We start from the raw sequence: 15,531 nt of genomic DNA on the forward strand, positions 1-15,531 counted from the left end.
ATATTGGATTATACAGGAATGACCATACAAATTATTTATGTATAAAAATAATTATTCAAACTCTATTGTTTATTTTTTTAACTAATTATATGCTACTGTATCACCAGTGGCAGATGGGCCAAGTTTTTGGAAAACTTGCAGAAATTGTACACACATAATGTTACAAGCATGACATTTATTTTTTTATACAATAGTTCATTAAACAGTAATTTAATATTAGGGTACATATTTCAGAAGAAAATATTGTCAGGGCTCTATTTTTACTCTAGAATGAAAAACAACAAAATGTTCCAATCAATGTTCCACAGCAAAACACAGTAGTGGCAATACTTAATGAATCTGTGATTTGAATGAATTGGTAGAGTGAATGATTCAATGACTCACTCATTTTGAATAAGTAAGCACTAAAAAGGTATGTTCTATATAGTATGAATATGTATAGTATGAAAATAATCCGGACATGCTACATTTGCTATGTTGCCATTATCATATGACCTACCAGTGTCAGTTGCATTGCTTCACTGCCATTCACAAATCCTTTCCTGTGGCCTTATGGGATAGTAAAGTGTCCATCGTATGTGCACTTCAGAATCTCACAAGAAGTAGTAGTTCATCCGGGTACTTTTTATCTTCTCTTTTATGAGTACTGCGACTTCGGACATGCTTCTTTTGTCTCATACTATTTTTAGGGAGGTAGGGAAATATGCGATTTTGGATGCAACCAGTCACTTACTTTTTTCCTGAATGATTAATTGTTTTTGAATGAATTGATTGAGAGAATGATTCATGCCTCACTCTTAAAGATGGCCCATTTTCGCCCCCTACTGGCGCATTGATGTAATCAACAAGTGAGACACTGAAAAAGTTAGTTGTTTTGCGAGATAAAATAACAACAGCAATAATTATTTTATTATTACTAATTCATGTTTTTATTAGATCATTAGATAGATCATTAGATATTATTGTGTCAAACGCAGAAATAATTGAAAATCGCCTCTTTTATTGGACATTGTTTTGACCATAAAACATGTTATGGAATATTAGATTGAAAAATATGTATAGGTAGAGATTTACAGATTCACAGATAAGTAGTTCATGTATGTAAAGTACAGAGTATGAGGCAAATGGTGCCTGTGTAATTCCAAGGGTGGGCGAATGCATGGAAAAGGTTATGTAAAGTTCAATTTAGTGTAGCAATATTAACTTGAGGAATATTAACATATTTTTGTTAAAGACGTCATGGAAAGCCAGTGATTTTGTCCTTCATGAATGTGACTGAGGAGCTGAAGCAGTGTTACTATCGGTGAGACAGTGTGATTTATACTCAGTAGCTCCTTGAACAAACACACAGGACAAGACTGCGGCCGGTGGGTCATCTCCTCGGCTCCACTGCTTTTAGCAGCGTGTTCCCATGGCAACCTGTATGCGCTGCTTCAGCTCGAGGCTGGACGTGAGAACAGATCTGTGATTATGAGCAATCAGAGCCCCTACATGCACACATGACATTAGAGTTGACCATGCCAAGTGTCCCAGTCCAAGTCTTGGTGTGTCCTGTCCAAATGGCTTTGTTTCCATAGTGGATACACTTAAATAAAGGGATTTAAGATCTGCTTTGAGATTCCACCTTATTAAAGTGGATATTTCCTTGATTAGATGGATGACCTGGAGGTGTGCGTGCAAATAAAGGGACTTTTGGAGGCTTTTAGAAGGTTGTATCAGTGGTTCATCTGTACCAGTTTAGTTCCATCTCTAATCAAACACACCTGTACCAGCTAATCAAGGTCTTTGAGTTCACTTGAAAATTATAGCAAGACGTACTAGGGTTTAAAATAAACTTAAAATGAATAATAATAATAATTGTCAAACATAATCGTGATTTATTCTGCTTAGGAGGGGTCAGTATGTTTGAATTGGTCATCCAACTACCAACTAGTCAGCTAGTGTGATCAGCTAGTGAGTTAATCTAGATTTTTTTTTTTTTTTTTTGGTAACACTTTGCAATAAGTCCTCATTGTTCTCAATCACACTATTGAGAATTGTGCATAGCATTCATTAAAGCCTAAGAATTGTGTGTTATTTGTCTCATGCATCCCCCTAAACCAATCTAATTATACAGTTCTTCTTTAAGATCGACTTCTCATTCATTCTCCCCACCAACTAGTCTATTTTGAAAATCCCTACTCTTATCACCCACGTAAACATAGTTGATGTATATGGCACTATACCGCTCCATAATGTGAAATAACAAGCCCAGCAATGCAGAAATTGTATTTGGCCTGTTGACACATGTAAACGCAGACCCACACAGCAATGCATTCAATTAAGAGCTACTCTTAAACCTAGTGGGAGTACCAGCAAAGACTGTGCGTCTCTTATAAATAACAATAATAATCTTAATAAACAACCTGAAGAACACGAGAGGAAGTGATTGATTAGAGAAGAGCAATTGCAGTGGAATTGTTTCCCTTGTGACCAATTTCAACATGCTACTGCAAGCAAAACACGAAACACAATAAGAAGGCAAAAGCAAGTGGGCCGTGAGCCTGATTCGGTCCTAATGAACTGACAGATCAGAAATAATAATCCAGCCACAGGACCATAAGTCACTGCAGAGGTGTAATAATGTCAGCCTTGTTAATTAAGGCAGCGGTTTGATATAAATGCACCGGTGTAATATATATATAAACAAGTGTTGCTGGTCATGGTTGCAATGGCGTAACTGTGTCAAGCTAAATCAACTAGTGAGTTCTGGGCTTCTGCTGCACTCTGAAGCAGTTATCACCTCCACCATCTAGGTATGATTAGTCAGACACACCAGCTGTGTTTTTGTCCAGAAAACTCAATACTGAGACTGTCTTTCGGATCTTTACCTATAACTGCAAGAGGTTTAGAATTTGTACTTCCAAGAATATTTTCATTATTGATCATTATTGAGTATCCATTCAATTTGTGGCCATGCAAAGCCAATAGATGTGCATGTTCTTATATCTTATTTTCTGATAATCCTTTATGCTCTATTGAGCTTTAAAGCACAAACACGCTGGATAACATCTAATGGGTTTTTATCTGTTGCTAAGGGCCAAACTGGGAATTTAATGAAAAAATGTTTAATTGATTTTGCTGATATGTTTTTGAGAGAGGACATTTGCCTTTGGAATGATAATTCCAATACAGATTATGTTTTTAATATACATTATAACAAGAGGACAACAGATGCTGCAATAATAATAATAATAAATTTAATTAAATAAACACACAACAGCAACAACAACAACAAAGTGTGAATGTAGACATTTGTACTTCATTAATGTCATATTTAAAGAGAAAAATATTGCATAGGACTTAATTTTATCCTTCTGGTTTGATTTTATTTTGATATGTGGACATTTTGAACCAGAATTAAGACCAAGAAATGTAAATTTTGATTCCGTGATGATTTTTTTTTTTTATCATATCGGATATCACCAGAATGAAATTCCAGTATGTTGGACAGTTATAGCATGCTGCTGTGTGTATGTTTTGTGAGCATGTCTTTATTGATCCCCGCAGGGACTCAAGGCGAGTGTGCTTACATTGTGTTGAGCCGAGCAGTGCTCTAAAAATGGCCCTCCTCTGCTGCTCATCATGGGGAATTTGAGCCCGAGCGAGATGTACACCTGGAAAGGTCAAAGCTTTAGTGAAAGACTCAGCTGAAATATTGATCTTGACAAGCGGTATTTTGACACAACCCTGTAAAATAATAAACAGCTAAACAAAGATCCTTCTCTCTGGAAAAAGTAATAATAAAATAACCGGAAAGAAAGTACCAAAACACCGGAGAAAATATGCACATACATTGTGGAATCAGGTGATGCGCGTATGCTGGATAATGCTGCATCATCTGCCGTACGGCAGTAAGTTATGGTTTATAATCAGAGGTACACAGCTCTGCGGGAGTCTCATCTGTTACTCATTGAAAAGCTCAACTGCCTTTGATTTGTACAGCTGTCACCTGAAATTATATCGCCATTGTCTTGTGTTGTTGTTTTGTCTCTAATGTTCTGTTAGCAAACCATTATTGCAATTGCAGTCTGTTTTGTGCTAAAGCTCTCACCGCAGCACAAAAGCTTATTTGATATGGAAAATACCTACTTTTAGCACTTCAAACATTTTTCAAACAAAGCCTTATTAGCAGCCTTTAGAATGTCATTAAACTGCGTCTCGCCCGGTCAGAGCGACGACAACAAATGCGGCTCGCACCGGCATTCACACCTTTTTAACACTCGCTTTATTGTCGAACAGTTACTCCTTTTCTAATCTAGACCCAAACAAATGAAATGATAGGGAAATTTGCATTTGTCATAATGCTGCATTAACGCAGTGGTCACACTTTGTTTTTTTGTGATAAATGCTACGGTAAAGCACAGATTCAGCTGGTTTGTGGAGACAAATGAGAGCTTTGAATAAATATCTCCTCTTTACTGTTTATTAATATACTAAAAATGATGAATGTGAAACGGGGCACGTGGAACGCGGTCGTATGGAAAAATGATGGTTGTTGCAGCTCTAAACCTGCTCTTGAGTAATACATCTGGTGCAAAGTGCCGCAGAGCCAGACCTATTACAGTATGGTAAGTTTTTAATCTTTTAAAAAATATGGCCATAAATATCAGAGATGCTCTGTTTCTCCCTCAGTCGCTCTGGTCTTTTTTGTTCCATGGTAGAAAAACTCTAACGCACCTGTTTACTTAATATATCATTTATCAGCGAATACAGAGACACAAATAAACAGCCCTAAATAAACAAGGCCTTGATTTACATCACTTTATTCACATTTTATTCTTTAAAAAGAATGCAGGTGATCAGGGACATTTTTGCACTTTTTTCAAATGAGGCATCATCACATCACATAACATAACATCCTAGAATATAGTTATGTTAACATTGCTTGTGATAGGGCCAAAAATGTACAAAAGACAGATGAAGTGTCCCACATTAATATATGTCCAGATTTCAAAACTGACCCTACTGACACTACATAGTGGGTCTCAACCTGTTATTGATCAGTGAGTATTTCTCAAGAAAGGATCCAAGAAAGTTTTAATTCACTTTTAATTCATCTGGACCATTTTTATTATGACCTAATTTCTAGGTTCCAAAATGATGTTCTTACATATAACACATTAACACAAATTAAAAACACATTTAATATGTTGTTCTACAAAACTTAAAGTATTAGTTCACTTTAAAATGAAAATTACCCCAATCTTTATTCACCCTTAAGCCATCCTACGTGTATACATTATGACTTTCTTCATTCTGTTGGAAGGCGGGCTGGTGGAAGCTAGATATTTTACTTTATAACTTGTTAAATATGGATATTTTTCTTATAGCTAATGCATCACTTCGGTTCAGAAGGCTTTTATTAACTCGCCGGTGCCATGTGGAGTATGTTTATGATGGATGGATGCACTTTCTTGAGCTTCATACTTGTTGGTCCTGTTATAAATCTTGGATGTGACAGGATATTTATTAATATAACTCTGATTGTGTTCATCAGAAAGTCATATACATCTAGGATGGCTTGAGGGTGAGTAAAGCTTGGGTATTTTTCATTTGAAAGTGAACTAATCCTTTAAAAGTATAGTTTACCCAAAAATTTAAATCATGTCACCATTTTTCTGAACAATGGGGTCCATACAAGACTACAATACATTATTGGTATTGATTAAAAAAACAACAAAACAAAACAAAAAAAAAACAGTAGATATAGATATACCAAGAATGTAAATTGGAGTCTTGAATGAACTCTTCTGAATGAACTTCTTCAAAATGTCTTCTTTTGTTTTAAATGTCAAGAGGTTGAGTTAATGATGAGAGAATTTTTGGGTAACCTGACCATTTAATGCAAACTGAATCCTGTACATTGAGTTCATCTTTGCGCCTGGTGACATTATAACCTATAATACATTACACATATTAAATAAAGTGCATGAGATCTTCAAATATTATGTAGATATGTAACCGACAATCCAACAATCTTGTCCAATTCATGTGTATTTAAATCTTTCCTTTAGTCAGTCATGTGCCAAATCCATAACTGAAATGAGGCAAAAAGACATTTGGGGATTGTCATGTTCACATGTACTGTCAACACTTGCCAAAATCTGTTGTTCTGTCTCCTAGTGTGTTGAGTTTGTAACTTTCCTCAGAGATTGTGACTATCTAGAGTCTAGAGCTCCATCATCATAACAAATCCGAAAATTTCCCAGACTCAAAATGGCTCCAATCCAAGGCCCCATTTACCCTTCAGAACGATCCAGGATATTGTAAAGGCCATGAGTGGATCAATTATAATTTTCAGTAGTATTGAATTATTGGGCACATTTTCTGGATGCATCCATACTGATGCACATTTCCCAGAGGCAATCTCTCCTCCAGCTACTATATGTGTCCTGACATACTGAAATATGACTGTCCCTTAATTAACTTTCAGATTAATTAGATCAACAGCGGATGACAGGCAAAACGTTGCTTTTGAAGTCTCTCGCTAGGTGAAGTAAATCGAAATGGATCTTTCACACTGGGTGCATGTCAAAAGCAGGTGGCAAAGTCTACAGGTGGGGATATGACTGTTATTGTATATGGCAATATGTGTTTCATAAACTGATTCACGTGGATGTTATGTCTGCGTGTCACATTTTGTCAAATCGCTGCTCCAAATATAAACACTCTGCCTACCTCAACAGAAAGAAGTGTTCATTTCATCCTTTCCTTTGAAGCCTAAGTGATCCACAAAAACAAACACGTCCGCTCAGTGAAAAGCAAAATCCTGTCTCTTTAGGCACTTTAATATATATATATGATGTTTGGTATAAGCCTACATTAAGCAGTTATTCCCACAGGCTATTAATGAAACTTAACATTCACTAAACGTCAAATTTCTCAGTATCTCTCCAGAGTTGGCTCTAATGAAATTCATGCATGTTATGAAAATGCAAGCTTAGCAGGAATAAAAAAAAAAAAAGACAACAACTCAAGACTAAAAAATGGAATGTTGGGCTCATTTCATTGCCTGCCTCTCTGAACTCTGTGCATTCAATGAATAACTTCAGTTTGTTAGGTGGTTTTCTCATTCTTGATTGGTTTGGGTCAGAATTTATGTGATTTTATATGATTTTAATTTCAGAGTTGCCTCACTTTTTGCTTCTTTTTTTTTCTATTACAGGCGTTCCCATGTATATCGACAGGAATATATGGTAAGCAAAATGTCTATTAATCCTCCAAACCTTTTCAGTGTATGTGTGTGATTCTGAACATGTGCATGAAGAAGCATTTGTGCAGTTTAGACAGCAACTTATATGAATGCTCACTATGTGTGTGTATAATATAATGTGGGGTTGAAAGAGCTAATGATGAACAAATGACCTCATGTCTTTAAACTCTGCCAGTTTTTTAGAAAGAAGTATGTTTGAGTGTGCATTCATGCATGATGTGCTTTGTGTGTGTGTGTGTGTGTGCGTGTGTGTGTATTGACAAGATTCTGTCACTCAAGAAAGTGCCTTTGAGATCTCAGTACTTCAGAAAGGATGCAGTTATGTTTGATTCAATAAATAATCTGCAACCTCCCTCTATAGCACTGCGTAATTGTTCAGAGAGAGAAAGCATTTACTCTGAAAGCAAGAAGAGCACTCGAATATCATGATCAAAGAGCTAATAACCTAGAATACTTCACAAACCTGACGTTTTTTGACCAAAAAGACAGTAAGCGCTCATTTAGGAAGAAAATTAATTTCATACACTTCAGCTTTCATATTCTTCCATGACAGTCATGAATGTTTGCTTTTGAGAACATTCCCAAATAAGCTGAAGGAACTTTGCCTGCTCCTTTATTGTGAATAAGCTAACCAAGCGAGACAGTCTCAATCCTCGTGGTCACATCACCAGATTAAGCAGCTCCATGCACCCTGATCGAACATGTAGCGCTGTCACTCACGGCCAACCGGAGCTGGCACCCCATCTCTCTTTTTCGCTGCATCATGGGAGCTGAGGTCCAGGCTGACAGATGATCGGGGGACAGAGGGTAAGGCGTAAAGGGGCTGTTCTGTGGGGTTGGAAACGTGGACAGCAGGCAGGTAGAAAAATGAGGCCTCACTCCCAGCTGACAGTCTAATCCCTCAGCCCACACCATTAGCACAGGTAGAGCTTTCACACACATGGCGTATTGGAGGAGATGCCACCCATAAACAAACTGGCGCCTGCCGCCAGTGGAGGGGTTGGATAGTATGATAGAGGTTATTAAGTACGATGCTCATAGCCTATCAATCAATGCCAAGAGAGACGGGTTAAAACAGGTTATTTCTTTTTCAGAGAGGATTGGAAGAACTGGCAAATCTATCAGTGTCTTACATAGTGCGGACACAGGCAAAGCACAGAGGTGGACAGAGGTTGCATCATCCTTTACTCTGTCTGGATCATTTACTCTCTCCTTCCTCTTTCCTGGATATGCAATTGGTTTATAAAAAGCAACAGCTTTTTAGTGGCATATTAAATATTTAGTGCCATATATATATATATATATATATATATATATATATATATATATATATATATATATATATATATATATATTTATATATATATATATATATATATATATATATATTAGGGGTGTGACGAGATCTCGTGTTACGAGATCTCGCGAGACTAAAGTGTGACGTCGAGGCGAAAAGTAGTCTCGTGATGTTGCCATGACAGAGTGTTGGGATGATTAGGAAAGAATATGCCACCGCTACATTAACATTACGCCTCCACTGTCGTTTTGCTCTGTGTTAAATAAAAAACATTTAATTCAGTTGGATAACGGTCGCCGCCGCTCCATATAAGAGTTACAGAGTTAAGCGCGATCGCTGAAAGTGAAAGTAAATGCGCGCACACATTCAAACACGCTTTCAATACCACGCATTTTGAAAGCTGCTCCCTGATGCATGCAAATATCTCTCAATATGAAAGCTATTTTAGGCTGGGCAGCGTAAGTTGTAACCATCTCTGTTGTAACCAGCTCTGTATCAAAGAAAAGTTGGTCTTATTTGCACTTTGAATATTGAGAGTGCGATTATGGTTGCACTTATTGTAAAGTGGTACCATAAAAATGAATAACAGTTTTTTCTTAATCTTATTAAGCACAAACAGTAAGGTTTGATTTGTTAACATTAGTTAATGCACTGTGAACTATCATCAACTTACAATGAATGACTAGTTTTTATTAACTAACATACTGGTAAACAAAGATTAATAAATACTGTAGCAAATATATTGCTCATTGTTAGTTGATGTTGGTTAATATGTTAATGTTAATAAATGAGACCTTATTGTAAAGTGTTACCATTTTTATTTATACTGTTTCATTTCTATGATCAGTTTGTGGAAAGGAGTCCAGTTAGGAGGTCAAGTTAGATAAATAAATCATGTACAGTAAGATCTGAAGAGACTGAAATCATACAGAACAGAAGTCAGTCAGTTGAGTTAGTGGCAAAACCTTTTACAGTACTTGAGTATTGTCTTTTACTGCATATGATAATTCATACTCAGAAAGTAGAACTGAATGACATTCATTATAAGATGATTAGTTAAAACATTTCAAATACTCCTGCAGAATATGTATTTCGCTATTGAGGATTTCTTAAAAATAGTGTGTAAAAATCTTGTCTCGTCTCGTGAACTCAATCTCGAGTCTCGTCTGGTCTCGTGAGATACCCGTATCGTCAAACCCCTAAAAAAAAAAAAAAAAAAAAATATATATATATATATTTATATATATATATATATATATATATATATATATATATATATATATATATATATATATATATATATATATATATATATATATATATATATATATATATATATATATTATTATTATTATTATTATAAAAGACCCCTCTTATAAAATCTGAAAAAAAAAAGTTGAAATTCTTGAAATTTTGACTTAATTCTCAAAATATATTTTTTTAATCTTCTAATGTTGCACTATTAAGATTTTCCTCAAAACTATGTTTGTAATATCTGTTTAACTTTATTTATTGAATTCGTATATTTTAGTTTGGTACTAAAATATTATTATTTATAGTTTTTTTTTTTTTTTCATTTTAAGTTTTTTTTTTTTATATATAATTTAATTGAAAAAAATGGATTGTAATTGGGGATAATAATAATAGCTACAGTGCTAACATGTCAACATTTAACCAACAACCTACAATAGACTAATTTTTTTCAAAAGCATCATACATTTAGGCAGAAAAGGAATAATACATGGATTCTTGGAAAAAAAAAATCCCTTTATTTTTTATTTTTTTCTTTATTCTTCAAAATAAGTTGTTCTCAGGCAGACAGAGAACTGTACTGAGCATGTGTATTCACTCTTACCTGGTTTTTGATCAAAGATATTTAGTGTTACAGTTGCCCTCAGCCTCCCCTACAGTTATTTTAACTTTGACAACTTAAAGATGCTGTTCAAAACTTCTGTGTGTAAGATTCATATCAGGGAAAACTCTAATCCAATAGCCTTGATCCCCACAGGTTAATTCCTCCATTATTATTTTAGCCTGCGGAGGGAGAGAGACAGAGTCAAAAAGGAGAAAACTGCAATTACATTTGAACCATCCAGGCATCTTAACGGCCTCTTTCTTATGGCGCTGTCACAATCATTCATGATATATCCAGCCCCGCCTTAGATAAGCAACAAAGAGCGAATGAATTAGACCCAGGTTCATCTTTCACCAAAGCCTAAAGGAGAAAAATTTGTTCTGTGCCCGTGAGGTTTAACCGTCTGACGACTTTGTCACTGAAAGGACGGGGGCTGTCTGACATCCAAACGTGCCACTCATTAGATTATTGTCATCACTGTTTGACAAGAGCTCTTTATTACCTCATAATCCAGCTCAATGGGGTATATCGACTTGAAGCATTCATCACCATATCAAGGTCTGGTCATTTCTGGTTTGTGTACACATGGTCATAAGGCATGATTTATGACTTTTTATCACTTAGACATTTACGGCAAAGACCTTCCCAGGGCAGTGTGGAGAAAAATAAGAGGCTGTTTGATATAGTCATACATTACATTAAAAGCTCTATAAACATATCAAATTGCATTAGACTTGCATAGAAAATGTTACCTAGAAAACTATATATATATATATATATATATATATATATATATATATATATATATATATATATATATATATATATATATATATATATATATATATATATATATATATATATATATATATATATATAATGCCTAAAATTAACACTTGCCAAGCGCCACATGTGATTAAAAATTAGTGTTGGCGAGTATATGAAACTGTGGCAGTCGCCAGTTGTGAGAACATGAATGTGAATGATGCTCTGTACAGTGTACTGCATCATCATGAATGTTTAAGCCTTTCCACTGTAAATATTCAAGCACTATAACACACAAAAGGGAATTCATTAAGTTCAACAACTGAAATATCCAAAGCATGCGCCCTGAAAGCCGCGTCTCAGACAGCACGCAAATACTAAGTAGAACTCTCTTTCACGCATTCCTGTGCTTTAATCGACAAATTCACACAAAATTATGTCAAAAAATGCCTAGTAAACACAGTTATGTCTTTAGTTGAGAAAGAAAACGCATGATCCGTACATGCATTCGGTCATAAAGTGACAGCATCCTAATAATCCTGCTGTTTTACTGTCTGCGTTTTTAATGTTAACCAAACAACAAAAGGGGGAAAAAAAATCACTCACTACTCTTGTACTTTAAAAAGGATATGGAGACTATGCAGTGTTATTTATTTGATTACCCTACTTTATTAAATTGCTGTACCTGAAAACTGTTAGACCTGCATGAAAAGCACTGTTTATTTCATTTATATCTTTGTTGCATTGTATTTATATGTGCTATTGCTTGTAATTTGATTATTTGTTCTTATTGTATTACTGACTGTTTACTTGTCTTTGTTAACAGTCAGTGTTGGCTATTACAATTATGTTAATTAAGCTAGTAGTTTTAGCTGTGGTATCGAAATTGGAATAGAGGATTGTGAATTTCATTAGTACCCTACACTGAAAAAAAAAAAAAAAATGGAGTAGGATTTACATGGAAAAAAGCTTGGAAAAAATTTTCATTCAGAAATGGCATGAAAATTTACAAAAAATTGCAAAGTAAAAGCCTAAACATAATTATAAGTAGCTTTAATTAGAAATGTTTAAGTTAAGTTTACTTGGGAATTACCAGTACATTTTATTCACTCTTTGTTTGTAAATTTTACTTAAGTAATGCTTATATTAGGATTTATTAGGAGTCCATCACTGAAAAAAAAAAAAAAAATGTAAAATTTGCTTTTGCAAGTTTTTGCACACATATTTAAGTAAATTTACATAAGGAATTAAGTAAACTCTACTTAACTAAGTTAAGTAAAATTAAAAAAGAAAATAAGTCATTTTAACATAGCCAGTAGGCTAAAAGATTGAGCAATTTTTACTTAGTTGAAGTTTATTTTGCAATACATTTTACTCAAACAATATACTTTTAAAGTATATGTTTTACTTAGAAACATCTAAGTAAACAATACAATAGATATTATGTAGACATCATATCTACATTTTAGAAGTATAATATGGCACCTGAACACAGAGACCTCAATACTTGGTACACAATACACAATACACAATGACATAACATAATCGTTTTTTTTTTTTTTTTGTGAATGTGCCATTTTGAGTATAAAATGAACTCCAAATGTCACAGAATGGCAAGTTACTATACATAACCACAAAAGCAATGATAAAACAGTGTAAGTTTAATACCTTTTAACACCTATTTGCCACTTGTTTGCCACCTGATGTCACCTGTTGGAGTTTGGGTTCCTTGCCACTGTCGCCTTTGGCTTGCTTAGTTGGGGACACTTGACATTTGATATTCAACAGTATTCTTGACATTTATTCAACAGTGCTTCTGATCTGTCTGCATTGACACTATTCTTTAAGAGCTGCTGTGCAGCCAAAATTTACAATCTGCATTGTAAAAAGCGCTATATAAATAAAGGTGACTTGACTTGACTAAGTACAGCTGGAAAACAGCGAAAAATCAACCTCATTAATTATTCAAGGCACAGCGCATGGTGGAAACAACAGTATCAGAAAAGTTGAGTAGTTTTACTTAATTTTATGAAATATATTTACGCTTTAATTTCTACAAGCTTTAATTGAGTACTAATATAGAGTTTACTTAGTATTTTATAATTCTTGTCTGAACTAACTTTTTCATGTAAATATTACATTTGTTTTTTCTGTAGTATTTACTTCACCATAAAATCTTTTTTTTTTTTTTTTTTTAAATATTGGTGTCATAACTGCATATTTTTTGTTTCATATCTGGCAAAAAAAAAAAAAAAAAAAAAAAAAATGGCCAGTAAATTTTATGTCACCAGCCATTGGCAGGTGTGGCAAAAAGTTATTTTTAGGCCCTGTATACACAGTATATATGTGAAGAGTTAATTTGGCAAAAGGACAACCAAGAGTGTTCAGCATAAGATGTGTATGTTGTAGTTGCAAGAGTCGAAATTATAAATCCTCAATCACTTTTAGTCAGCTTTGACGAAACTCCTCTCAGCTAGTGCGTCTTTTTGAAGTGACTAGAAGCCTTGTCACCTGACCTGAATACTGCGTGCTGCATGCTGCGTGCAACAAGGGTGCTTGTCAGTTTCTGCTGTAAAACATGAACTTGTGATGCCTTGACAGTGGACAATACTGGCTTTTTTGACAAAACGTATTTAGGGCTCAGAACGAATCATTTTTTTTTTTTTTTTTTTTACATGGCGTTTATGCAAATTCATACACACACATACACCTCTTAATTATTGAATTCAGGTTTTTCAATCAGCCCCATTGCTGCAGGTGTATAAAGTCAAGCACCTAGTCTGCATTTAGTCAGTTTTTGAAACTTCATCACTGCTAGATATTCCGTGGTCAACTGTATGTGGTATTGTTGGAAAGTAGAAGCGTTTAATAACAGCACCATCTCAGCCATGAAGTGGAAGACAAGGTAAAGTCTGGGTCACCGAGTGCTGAGACATATGGTGCATAAAAGTTGCCAAGTTCCAAACTTCCACTGGCATTAATATCAGCACAAACACTGTGTGGCGGGAACTTCATGGAATGGGTTTCCATGGCCGAGCAGCTGCATGCAAGCCTCACATCACCAAGTACAATGGCAAGCGTTGGATGGAGTGGTGTAAAGCATGCTGCCACTAGACTCTGGAGCAGCGGAAACGTGTTCTGTGGAGTGACGAATCACGCTTATCTGTTTGGCAGTTTGATAGGCGAGTCTGCGCTCTAAAAATCGATGGTTTAAAAACAACCCAATTGGCAACCCAGTGCTGGGTAAATATTGGACAAAACACATGCTGAGTTCAACTAACCCAACAGTTTGGGTTATACATTTTAACTTTTTTTTTTTTTGTCTGTACAGTAAATATTTGATATACAAGTGAAAACAAACCTTAAAGTTATTCAGAAAGTTTTCTCTCAGGAATGGAGACTTGATAAACCAATCCAGTGTAATCTGGTTTGGCAAACCAGCAGTGGGCTACTATAACCCAGCAGGCTGGGTAGTTTGTGAGGAGGTGCATCATTTCTACTGCCAGTGAAACTTAACCCAGCAGTGGGTTACACAACAATGTGAAAATAACCCAACAAAATGGCAGATCCATTTACAAATCTGCCATTCTGTCTATCTATTGTTCCAATGCCTATAAACCTTCCTAGGCTTTTTAAACAGTTTTTTTTTTTTTTACTTTGAATTGTAATTCTGCATCCCCTTTTCTACCTCAATTCAAATTCAGAAATGTAATTAGAATTTAAAATTGTATTTCTGAATGATGCACAACCCTGCTTGACAAATAGTTGCCCTGTCTCTTAGCTGGACAAGAGGTGTGTTGACAGTGCAATTTTTTTTTTTTTTTAGCCGGCGACTCTGGTGGTGTGAGATAGGTAGCGATAATCCAGACAATGCATCCAAACAGCTGTTCGGGGTCAGCCAGGGTCAGCTGACTAAGTGTCTTCACTTTGTGATTCCTCTGTCCATCTCTGTAGTGGATTAGGGCCGAACCCCTTATCTCTTTACCTTGATATCGTACAGGTTTCCCTCTAAGGATAGCGCTCTATTCAAAGCCTGAGGTTTATGCTGGGGAGGGGAAGTGTGAACGCAGGCTTAGAGAGGGAGCCTTTTATGATCACACACTGATGTGGTTATAAGTGGGGAAAAGCAAATCTTAGTATTGCATCTAGGGAAATGGATGAAGATTTTGTGTTTTACACTTTCATGGTTTTATCATTGTCAAGTCTGACACTGCTCGAGGAAGTTTTGAGGGTTGAGGACATATTTAAGAGATCACAGTTGTTTGAGAGGCATCTAAATCTACAGGCCTAATGCATCTAGATTTTTTATATTTTAGCTGAGCTGTGAACTCTCAGTCGGAATTGAATGTGACATGAGAG

The 15,531-nt window shown here is 35.3% G+C and overlaps 1 protein-coding gene across 3 annotated transcripts in view; it reads left to right on the forward strand.

Annotated features, from left to right (window-relative positions):
• The window catches only part of macrod2 (mono-ADP ribosylhydrolase 2), a 601,684-nt gene that overhangs the window by 419,581 nt on the left and 166,572 nt on the right, over positions 1-15,531 (forward strand). For all 3 annotated transcript variants that reach the window (XM_067386580.1, XM_067386581.1, XM_067386582.1), the window contains exon 7: positions 7,208-7,238. In XM_067386580.1, the coding sequence (XP_067242681.1) occupies positions 7,208-7,238 (31 nt within the window). The remainder of the gene's footprint in view (positions 1-7,207; positions 7,239-15,531) is intronic.

The sequence above is a fragment of the Chanodichthys erythropterus genome, chromosome 5 (assembly GCF_024489055.1).
Source record: "Chanodichthys erythropterus isolate Z2021 chromosome 5, ASM2448905v1, whole genome shotgun sequence".
NCBI classification, from domain to species: Eukaryota; Metazoa; Chordata; class Actinopteri; order Cypriniformes; family Xenocyprididae; genus Chanodichthys; species Chanodichthys erythropterus.